The 12052-nt window shown below is 37.0% G+C and overlaps 1 protein-coding gene across 6 annotated transcripts in view; it reads left to right on the top strand.

The window, feature by feature from the left end:
* Positions 1-12052, top strand: part of DNAH3 (dynein axonemal heavy chain 3) — a 195390-nt gene that overhangs the window by 41246 nt on the left and 142092 nt on the right. For all 6 annotated transcript variants that reach the window (XM_074208291.1, XM_074208288.1, XM_074208289.1 and 3 more), the window contains one exon: positions 5718-5841. In XM_074208291.1, coding sequence (XP_074064392.1) covers positions 5718-5841 — 124 coding nt within the window. The remainder of the gene's footprint in view (positions 1-5717; positions 5842-12052) is intronic.

Below are 12052 nucleotides of genomic sequence, written 5' to 3'. Positions count from 1 at the left end.
AATTAGAATTGGGAAGGAAGAGACAAAACTCTCACTCTTTGCAGATGACATGATGGTCTACCTAGAGAATCACAAGAAATCATCCAAAAAACTACAGGAAACAATTAGAAATTTTAGCAAAGTTGCAGGTTATAAAATAAACCCTCATAAATCCTCAACTTTTCTATATATGTCTAGCAAGATACAGCAGGAAGAGCTAGAAAGAGAAATCCCATTCAAAGTAACCTCAGACAATATAAAATACTTGGGAGTCTATTTGCCAAGACAGACTCAGAATCTTTTTTGAAAACAATTATAAAACACTTCTCACACAAATTAAATCAGATTTAAATAACTGGGCAAATATCAACTGCTCATGGATAGGTAGAGCTAATATAATAAAAATGACAATTCTACCAAAATTAAACTGTCTCTTTAGTGCCCTAACCAATCAAAATTCTAAAAACTTACTTTAATGAGTTAGAAAAAAATTGTAAGTAAATTCATATGGAGAAATAAAAAGTCAAGAATTGCCAGGAACTTAATGAAAAAAAGTGCAAAAGAAGGTGGCTTAGCCCTACCTGATCTAAAATTATATTATAAAGCATCAGTCATGAAAACTGTTTGGTATTGGCTAAGAAATAGAGTGGTGGACCAGTGGAATAGACTAGGTGTAAAAGCAGGAGATGATTATAGTAATCTGCTTTTGATAAACCCAAAGAGTCCAGCCATTGGGAATAAAAACTCCCTCTTTGATAAAAATTTCTGGGATAATTGGAAGTTAGTATGGAAGAAACTTAGATTAGACCAACACCTCCCACCCTTTACCAAGATAAGATCCAAATGGTTACAGGACTTAGCCATAAAAAACAATACTATCAGCAAATTAGAAGAGCGAGGACTAGTTTACCTATCAGATCTATGGAAATGGGAGCAGTTTATGACTAAGGAAGAGTTGGAGAACATCACCAAAAACCAATTAGATGATTTCGATTACATTAAATTAAAAAGCTTTTGCACAGATAAAACCAATGTAACCAAGATCAAAAGAAATGTAGTAAATTGGGAAACAATCTTTACAACTAATGATTCTGACAAAGGACTCATTTCTAAAATATACAGAGAACTGAGTCATATTTTTTAAAACAAAAAGCCATTCCCCAATTGACAAATGGTTGAAGGATATGCAAAGGCAATTTACAGATGAGGAGATCAAAGCAATCCATAGCCATATGAAAAAATGCTCTAAATCATTAATTATTAGAGAAATGCAAATCAAAGCTTCTCTGAGGTGCCACCTCACACCTCTCAGATTGGCCAATATGACCAGGAAGGATGGTGATCATTGTTGGAAGGGTTGTGGGAAATCTGGGACACTGTTGCAGTGTTGGTGGAGCTGTGAGCTCATCCAACCCTTCTGGAGAGCTTTTTGGAACTATGCCCAAGGGGCAACAAAAATGTGTATACCCTTTGACCCAGCAATACCACTACTGGTTCTATACCCTGAAGAGATGATAAAAAATGGTAAAAACATTACTTGTACAAAAATATTTATAGCAGCCCTGTTTGTGGTGGCAAAGAGAAGTCAAGTGGATGTCCTTCAGTTGGGGAATGGCTTGGCAAGCTGTGGTGTATGTATGTCATGGAACACTGTTGTTCTATTGGAAACCAGGAGGGATGGGATTTCGGGGAAGCCTGGAGAGATTTGCATGAACTGATGCTAAGTGAGATGAGCAGAACCAGAAAGACACTGTACACCCTAGCAGCAACATGGGAGTGATGTTCAACCTTGAAGGATTCGCTCATTCCATCAGTGCAACAATCGGGAACAATTTTGGGCTGTCTGTGAGGGAGAGTGCCATCTGTATCCAGATGGGGAGATGTGGAGTTTGGGCAAAGTTCAAGGACTATTCCCTTTAATTTAGGAAAAAACAGATATCTTATTGTCTGATCTTGTTACCTCTTAGACTTCTCTTCTCTTCTTTAAGGATATGATTTCTCTCTCATCACACCCAATTTGGATCAAGGTACAACATGGAAACAAAGTAAAGACTGACAGAGTGCTTTCCATGGCGGTGGGCGGGGGGGAAGCAAGATTAAAGGGAAAATTGTAAAACTCAAATAATATCTTTAATAAAAACAAATTTAAAAAAACAAAGAAAAGTAGAAAAAGAAGTTAATAAATACAACTTCAAATCTAAAAAAAAGTGAAAATAATATACTTTGATCTGCATTTAGACTCCATAATTCTTTCTCTAGAGGTCAGCACATTTTTTTTTTTAAGAATAGGAGTGTCCATGGCTGAATCACAACAAAGATGCCTTTTGTCCAACCTATACTGGAAGTCTGCCTCAACCCACACCCTCCCAAGAGAACTGAGCCCCACTAAAATCAAAGGAAAGTCCCAGGGAACAGTAGAATGATCAATTGAGAGTAAAGAGATTCTTCAGCCAGGAAACACCATTTTATATGATAGACTCCATATAACAGGCTGTTTCACTGTTCAGTTCTCCATTCCTTTATCTTTCAATTGATTTTGTTATTCAGCTGTATTAGTCATACCTGACTCCTTGCGACCCCATTTGGAACTTTCTTGTCAAAGATGCTAGAGTAGTTTGCCATTTCCTTCTCCAGATCATTTTATAGATGATGAAACTGAGGCAGTGTTAGGTGACTTGTCCAAGGTCACACAGCTAGCAAGTGTCTGAGGCTAGATTTGAACTTAGGAAGATGAATCTTCCAGACTCCAGGCCCAGTGTTCTCTCCACCTAATAACAGTTAAGAAACATCAATTAAGCATTTTTATGTTCCAGACACTATGCTAATCAAGGGGAAATTCAAAGAAACATTTTTTTTAAAAAGCAAAAGTTTGGGGCAGCTAGGTGGTGTGTAGTGGGTAGTGGTGTAGTGGGGTAGAGCACCAGCCCTGGGGTCAGAATGACCTGAGTTCAAATCTGATTTCAGACACTTAATAATTACCTGTGTGATCTTGGACTAGTCACTTAATCCCATTGCCCTGCCACTGCCCCCCCCCCCCCCAAAAAACAACCCAGTTCTGTTTTCAAGGAGTTCACAGTCTAATGCAGGGGCAGGGGAACTTCTGGACTGTTGGACTCAATAATCTAGGAGCTTTTTTAGGAATGAATTAATTAAATATGTGACCAAATATTGCCCATGAATGATGTTACACATATCCAAGTGGCCTTTGGCAAAAAAAAAAAAATGGTTCCTAATGGAAGAAACAACACACAGTTATGTACAAACAGGTATATATATATATATATATATATATATATATATATATATATATATATACACATATACACATACATATACATATACATATATATATATATATATATATATATATATATATATTGAGAGAGAGAGAGAGAGAGAGAGAGAGAGAGAGAATAAAATGGAGATAATCACCAGAGAGAAAGCACTACTATTAAGAAGGAACACAAAGAAGATTTCTGAAAGAAGGTGGAATTTTAAGTGGTATTTGAAAAAATCTAAAATGGCAGTTCTCTATTTTTTTGGTTTGGAAGAGCTCTTGACATGCTTCAAAATTATTGAGAACCCCAAAGAGTTTTTGTTTATGTGGGTTATATCTATTGATGCTTACCTTGTTAGACATTAAAATGAATTAATTTAAAATTTATTAACTCATTAAACAATAATAAACCATTTCGATTACCTTAATTTTTTTTGTGAAAAAATAACTATTTTCTCAAAGAAAAAATGTGAAAAGTGGCATTATTCTACATAGTTTTTGTGAAGCTCTTTAATAGATTTAGTAAACTTAACAGAAGACATCTGGATTCTCAAGCTGTTTCTGCACTCAATCTGTTGCAATACGTTGTTTTGGTTGAAATCTATGAAAAGAAACCATCTCAAACAGATAATGTTGCTGCAAAGGGAGAGTGTATTTTATTAGGCAAACAACATCTTAATATTTTTGTGAAAATAGTTTTGATTTCTCAGTGATCCCTAGAAAAGGTCAAGAAATACCAGGGGTCCTATCTTTTAACACACTAACCAATGCCATAGGGCAGATCAAATATTGTACAATGACTTTTTATACAGCAAGCTTGGGATTTTTAAAAATATTTTAAAATAAAGTGTTATTATATTTAATATATATATTTTAATAAAAACATAGTTCTGGCTCTCAGGCCATACAAAAAACAAGCAACTGTGCAATTTGGGCCCCTTGGCAGTAGTTTGCTGTTTCTGCAATAAAGAATGAAACTTGGAATTAGGAAAACTTGGGTTTAAAACCTGATTTATATATACTTTGTTAACTGTATGATCCCAAATAAGGTTTTTAACCTTTCAGCTTCCTCATCTTTAAAATGGGTTTAGTAGTAGCAAATATCTCACAGAGGAAAAAACAAAACTTAAGGGTAGAATGCTATGCAACTTTTAGATTTTTGCAAGGCAATAGGGTTAAGTGGCTTGCCCAAGGCCACACAGCTACTATGCAACTTTTAAAGCACCATAAAAATGCTGGTTGTTATTGTTTTTTGTTGTTTTACTATTATTGTTATTTGCTCCAGACCTGTGATTTCATTGGTTTAAAGACCTCCCTATGAGGCAATTTCCTCTGCCAATGTAGAGCAGAATTCTCAGCTTAGTGGGCTCTGAAATCACCAAATTTAAATCAACAGACACATAAGAGCTGTGTGATCCTCTGTCTACTTTATTTCTATTTCTCAGTTTCTTCATCTGTAATATGGGGTATAAAAATAGTACCTACTTTCCAGTGTTATTGTGGGAATCAATAAGATAATTTAAATTTATAGTACAAAGTGCTATCATTATTATTAAACTTTTTTTAACTTATTTAAGGCCATGGGGTTAGGTGACTTGCCCAAGGTCACACAGCTAGGCAATTATTAAGTGTCTGAAGTAGGATTTGAACTCAGATCCTCCTGACTCCAGGGCTGGTGCTCTATCCACTGTACCACCTAGCTGCTTGTATCATTATTACTATTATTACCAGAATTATTTATGGTATATTTCATTTTTAGGGTAGTTAGGTAGTGCAGTTGCTAAACTATCAGGCTTGATGACATGAAGACTCATCTTCTTTCTGAATTAAAATGTGACCTCAGACACTTTGCTAGCTATATGACCTGGGCAAGTCACTTAACCATTTTGCCTCAGTTTCCTCATCTTTAAAATGATCTGGAGAAAGAAGTGGCAAACTCCTCTAGCATCTTTGCCAAGAAAACCATAAATGGGGTCATGAAGAATCCAACACAACTAAAAAAATGACTCAACAATAAAATTTTCTTTTTATTTTATTAAAGTTTTTCCAAGCACATTTTAATCTGAGCTGGACCACACTCTGGAGTTGTGCTGTCAGTTTGTGTCCTTTCTCCCTGAGTTTGATACACCTGCTCAATTTGTAAGAATGTAAGTTACCAGCTTGCATTGGTAAAGTGATTTGTCTTACCAAGGAATTTTCTACACTGAATTACAAGTGTGTGTATGTGTGCAAGTGCACCACACACACACACACACACACACACACACACACACACACAGTGCTATTAAAATTTAAAACTATACCAAGACTTTAGGGCAGTGTGTGTGGTGTGTGTGGTGTGTGTGTGTGTGTGTGTGTGTGTGTGTGTGTGTGTGTGTGTGTGTGTGTGTACTCAGTTTCTGTCTTTGTGGGACCTAAATTCTTGGCATGGATATACATATCTCTTTATATGTGTTTTCAGGTGATGACATAAAGTTGAACAGTACGTTGTTCCTCTGGCCTGATCAGATTGAGGACATCTTTGAAATCAGCCGAAATTTGCTCTACAGCAAGAGGGAACAGGCAGAGATGAACTTAATTAAAAGGTATTTGTATGGCCTAAGGAAATGTCTCAGAAATGGAGAATTTTTGGCTCCTGCTTCCTCTATCCTCCCTCCTCGTGACCTCCCCAGGGGTTCAGCTCTCAGTTTTATATTACTATCTCATGTAGTTTTGAGATGTCAAAGACCTGAGACAATGAATGAAGTGGTAATTTCTTTTTTCCTTGACAAGAGGAAAACAGATGTCAAGTCAACCCACTATGAATCAGTTAACTAGTATTTAATGATTAAATACCTACTAAGTATGAGGTAGTATGAATATAAATATGACAAAAATGAAAAAAGACCATACCTTGTAAGAGTTATAAAGTCTAAGGGGAGACAAGGTATATTCATATTGGATATATAGTGTGTTGTGTTAGAGTCAGCTTGAACAAGCTCCTAGGAGCTGATAATTTTCATTTTGAGTATTTGTTATCTCAGAAATTGGCAAATACTATAAATCAGGGCTAGATTTATTGTTTTGTTAATTGTCTAGACCAGGGGTGGAAAATTTTTTTTTTCTGGCAAGGGCTATATGGATATTCATAGCACCATTCTCCTGTCCTATTTGGTCAAACATATAATTAATTCACCCTAAAAATGCTCCTAGGCTTATTGAATTTCCAGCACTGCCTGCAGTTGCCATGGCAGTGCCTTATACATTTCCCGACCCTGGTCTAGTCTTAAAGTGATGGAGAAAATGTTAATATGCATATTTTTTTTCAGGTTTTTTTTTTTTGGAAGGCAAACAGAGTTAAGTGGCTTGGCCAAGGCCACACGGCTAGGTAATTATTAAGTGTCTGAGACTGGATTTGAGCCCAGGTACTCCTGACTCCAAGGCTGGTGCTTTATCCACTACGCCACCTAGCCGCCCCTAATATGCATATTAAACTTAAAAATATGTTTTGAGGGGTGGCTAGGTGGCACAGTGAATAGGGCACCAGCCTTGGAGTCAGGAGTACCTGGGTTCAAATCCAACCTCAGACACTTAATAATTACCTAGCCGTGTGGCCTTGGGCAAGCCACTTAACCCCATTGCCTTGAAAAAAAAATCTAAAACAAATATGTTTTGGAAATCCAATTATTAAACATCAACAGCACACTACTGCATATCAGTATATGGGTCATGTACAGTGCACTACCATGTCAATACTCTTTCTCATAACCTTAAAAAGAAACATTTAGTTAATTGTAGGAAGCTAGGTAATCACCACTATGTGGTGAAATGGATAGAAATCTAGCCCTAGAGTCAGGAGTGCCTGAGTTCAAATCTGACCTAAGACACTTATTAGCTGTGTGACCCTGGACAAGTCACTTAACCCTGTATGCCTCAATTTCCTCATCTGAAAAAATGAACTGGGATAGAGCACCGGCCCTGGAGTCCCAAGTACCTGCATTCAAATCCGGTCTCAGACACTTGATAATTACCTAGCTGTGTGGTCTTGGGCAAGCCACTTAATCCCATTGCCTTGAAAAACTAAAAAAAAAAAAAAATGAACTGGAGAAGGAAATGGCAAACCACCCTCTTTGTCATGAAAACCCCACATAGGACATGAAGAGTCAAATATGACTGAAAAACAATGGAACAACTATTAAGGACCTTACATGTTCTCAATATTACTCTAGAAACTATGATGGTGAAACTAAAAGAATTTAGTTGAGGAGGTGATGATTGATACAGATGAAAAATTAAATATCACCTCCAGTTGTCTCATGAAAGTTGTTGTCATAAATTTACAATTACTAAACCAAGTTAAAGAAAGTTATAGAAAAATCAACTTCCCATTGGGTTAGCTGAAATTAGACAGCAGGAGGAGAGGAATAGATTCACCTATAAGGGACTTAGGGCAGCAAGAATATAAGCTAGGCTTTGTGATGAAAGGGATATGGCAGATAGAAGAGGACCAAAGACAAACTTCACCTATTTCAAAATTTCATTTAAACAGCTTCTTTTGTGTCCATGCAAAATCATTACATTATCAAATCCTGTGTCCTGAGGAAGGAGGATATTATCTTTTCTTCCTTCTCCAACTCTCCCCCCCCACCCCAATCTTGGGTCCCATCCCAGCCTTTCCTAATCAGACTCCTGTTTTCAGAGCCCAGGCATCTCCTTATCCTTCAGTTATGTCATGACTTGCCTATGTTGTGGCCCTTTGGATCTCCCTCTGCTTAATTAACTTCATCCTTCAGTCTAATGTTAGCTTTTGTACAGTAGAGGTCAGCAGAGGACTGGATGTCAAAAAGGCTTGGAAGAAGAAAAAATGGGTATTTTTTTCTACTATTGCCTTCATGGTGGCTTCATGTTGGGTTTGGACAAACACCTTAACCTATAAAGGATAGGGACTTGAGCCTACTGTAATGTCATTATAATAGGGAACTCTCTAGGGAAGAAATAATAGCAACAACAAAATAAGAATGATAGCTAATATTTATATGGGTGGCTGGTGACCCAGTGGATAGTGTACCAGTACCAGCCCTGGAGTCAGGAGAACCTGAATTCAAATCAGACTCCAGATATTTGACTAGCTATATGACTCTGGGCAAGACATTTCACACTATTTGCCTTAGTTTCCTCACCTGTAAAATGAGCTAGAAAAGGAAGTGGTAAATCCCTCCATTATTTTTGCTAAGAAAACTCCAAATGGATTCATGGAAAGTCAGACACAACTAATCAGCAACAACAAAGAATGTATATATCACTATATATATAAAGTTTCTCCTTTTATCTTCACAACAATGGTGGGAGAAAGGTGCTATTCTTATTCCCATTTTGCAGATGAATTTATAGACTATGTCATGAAGTGAATGAATGGATAGATATGGTTCAAGCTAGAATTTTACAGGGACTTAGTAGGAAAAGATAATCCCTAGCTAGGGTAGAATCCTGGAGTTTCAGAATTGGAAGGTACCTTAAAAACTTTCTCATCTAATCTAATTTAGGAAAGTAAGATCTATGGAGGTAAAAGGCCTTATTCAAGTAACAGAGTTAAGATTGTTGTTCATCCTTCATTTATGAAGAGGCCTTGCCCAAGGACACATAGTCAGACATGAACCCAGTCTTCAGGGTCAACTCTCTAACCATGATTCTATGTCTCTATTTTGTGAAAAGACAACAGAACCTGATACCTCCTTTAAGGTCCATACCCCCACCCTTCCATCTCCACTCTGGTTCCTTTCTCCAAGAAGACTTTCCTGAATGTTATATATTATAATGGAAAAGCATCTGTTCAGAAATCAAGAGATCTAGGACCCTTTTAGTCTAAATATTGCCATTACTTAGCTTTGTCCTTGGTCACACATTGAAGATACCAAGGTCAACCACTCTTCCTGGGTGGATGACTTTTTGTCTTTTGCCACCAGACTAAAATGCCTCTGAGAAAGAGAATGAGAATGATGATTTTGTGCAAATCTTACTCCAATTCATTAGAAAGTCAAGGCATCACCCATAATGTCAATGGTCCCCTTTAAAAATGGACAATTTACTTGTGTGAACTTTTGTAAGTCACTTAACCTCTATAGGCCTAGCTTGTGATTATCTTTTCCTTCTGAGTCTCTATAAAATTCTAGTTTGTAGCACATCTATCCATTCATTCAACAATGAGGCATCTAATACATTAAAGACTTTGAGCTAAGTGCTAAGGATATAAAGACACAACCCTCCCCTGAAGAGTTTACATTGAACTTGGGGGATGAGGAAAATGTTTGTCCAGTTAAATATGTATTTGGGAAGAGGGAGAACAGTAACGTAACATCTAAAGGGCTTAGGGAAGACTTAATATAGGAGGCAATAACTGAAAGGAACCTTGAAGAAATTTTGGTATATTAAAAGGCAGAGTTTTATAGAAGGGCATTCCCATGGGAATGTATTTCAATAATAATAATGATAATAATAATAATAATATTTACATAGTAAGTAGTTCTATTTTATAAAGCTAAATGCCTTACAAATATTACTTCATTTGCTCCTCACAGTAATCATGTGAGGTAGGTACTGTTAAGATCATTCACATTTTATTGGCTCCTTTTTTTTTTCAAGGCAATGGGTTTAAGTGACTTGCCCAAGGTCACACAACTAGGCAATTATTATTAAATGTCTGAGCTCAGATTTGAACTCAGGTCCTCCTGACTCCAGGGCCAGTTCTCTGTCCAGTGTGCTACCTAGCTGCCCCAATCATTCCCATTTTAGAGGAAACTGAGGCAAACTGAGGTTAAGTGACTTGCCCAGGTTACCCAATTAGTAAATGTCTGAAGCTTAATTTGAACTCAGAACATTTTGACTCCAAAACCAGCACTCTTATATACTGAGTCATCTGACTACTATATTATCTATTACTTTTTACTGTTCTCTAGATGTTTCATGTAAATATGTCATCTCTCCAATTTTATAAACTTGGTGAGGTCTAGGGCCACATTTTCTACTTTTGTATTCTTCTAGAATTTGAACTCAGATCTTCTCAGCTTCATATCTTGTAGCTGCCTTTTGAAAATTAAACTCATGGAGAAAACACCTATTTCCTAGATATGAGATCAGTTTATGGCATGGTGGATAGAGCACTGGGCCTGGAGATAGAAAGATGAGTTCAAATCCAGTCTCAGATATTTACTATCTATGTGATTCTGGGCAAGTCACCTATTTTCTTTCTGCCTGTTTCCTCTCCTGTAAAATGAAGATAATAATGGCACATACCTCAAAGAATGGTTGTGAGGATTAAATGAGATAATAATTGTAAAATGACTAACCCAGTGTCTGACACGTAGCACTATACATATGTTATTGTTATCATCATAATTATATGAGCTTGCAAAAAACCAAGTCAGTCTAGGTTACCTGATTTCACAATTGTTCTTTACTAGTAGTACTAAATTCAATAAGTATTTATTCAGGGCAGCTAGATGGTACAGTGGATAGAGTAACTGACCTTGGAGTCAGGAAGATGGGAGTTTGAATCCGTAGTCAGACCTTTACTACCTGTAAGACCTTGGGCAAGTCACTTAATTATGACTGTCTTATATCCAGGGCCATCTCCAGTCATCCTGATTCACATCTGGCCACTGGTCCCAGATGGCTCCACGGTACTCCTTCACTCAAATGCAATTCATATGCTTGTCATTCTTCAAGAATTTAGGACAACCATTATTAAGTATTTATTTATACAGAACCAACATTATATTAGGCACCTCAAGAAGTATATAAGAGGGGTGGTAGGTGGCACAGTGGATAAAGCACCGACCTTGGAGTCAGGAGTACCTGGGTTCAAATCCGGTCTCGGACACTTAATAATTACCTAGCCGTGTGGCCTTGGGCAAGCCACTTAACCCCATTTGCCTTGCAAAAAAAAAAAACCAAACAAAACCCTAAAAAAAAGTATATAAGAGAACTATAGGGCTGGGCATAAGTTTGACATAGAAAAAAATAAACACCATTATCAGGTCATAGTATTTGAGTGTCTTATATGAGTGGTGCAGAGGAACTCAGACTTATATACCAGGTATATTTAATGAGAATCTATATGTGAATTGATAATTAATTTAGGAAATTAAAAAAATTATGAAATGGGGGCAACCATATTCAGTTCTTTGGGTACTCTCTGGGAAAGACCCCGATGGCAGTGAGAAACAAGGCCATAAGTACATTTTAAGAAGACACAGAAGATTTAGGGGCAAACTGTCCAGAAAGTATGGAGATCAGGTGAATAGAGGCAGATGACATGGATATTGGGGGGGGGGTAGGGAAGGAAGGCAGACCCAAATAGGGAAGGGAAGAGGCAGAGAATATCATTCATATAACCATGGATTAGAGTTGGGAACAATCCAAGATGGAAGGGGGTTTTGGAGGGGCAAGAGTTTAAAGTCTCATTTTTAAAAATAGGGTTTTAGGGGAAAAAGACTAACTTTTATCTATGCTGCCTTAGGATTAGTTCATTTACACAATCCAAATCATCTCAAAGGTTTCATAAAGTTTTAAAATTAATATGGCCAGGGGCAGCTAGGTGACACAGTGGATAGAGCACAGGCCCTGGAATCAGGAGGATCTGAGTCAAATCCAACCTCAGACACGTAATAATTACCTAGCTGTGTTACCTTGGGCAAGTCACTTAACCCCATTGCCTTAAATAAAAAAAATTTTAAAAATTAACATGGTCATACCATCTCAAAATTATTAACACCTTTTGGTGATTTGTGGATGTCTGGAATTTATCTGAGATTTTTATAT

The sequence above is a fragment of the Macrotis lagotis genome, chromosome X, assembly GCF_037893015.1.
Source record: "Macrotis lagotis isolate mMagLag1 chromosome X, bilby.v1.9.chrom.fasta, whole genome shotgun sequence".
Lineage (NCBI taxonomy): Eukaryota > Metazoa > Chordata > Mammalia > Peramelemorphia > Peramelidae > Macrotis > Macrotis lagotis.
Note: the sequence above shows the minus strand (reverse complement) of the source record. Positions and strands in the feature narration are given on the sequence as shown.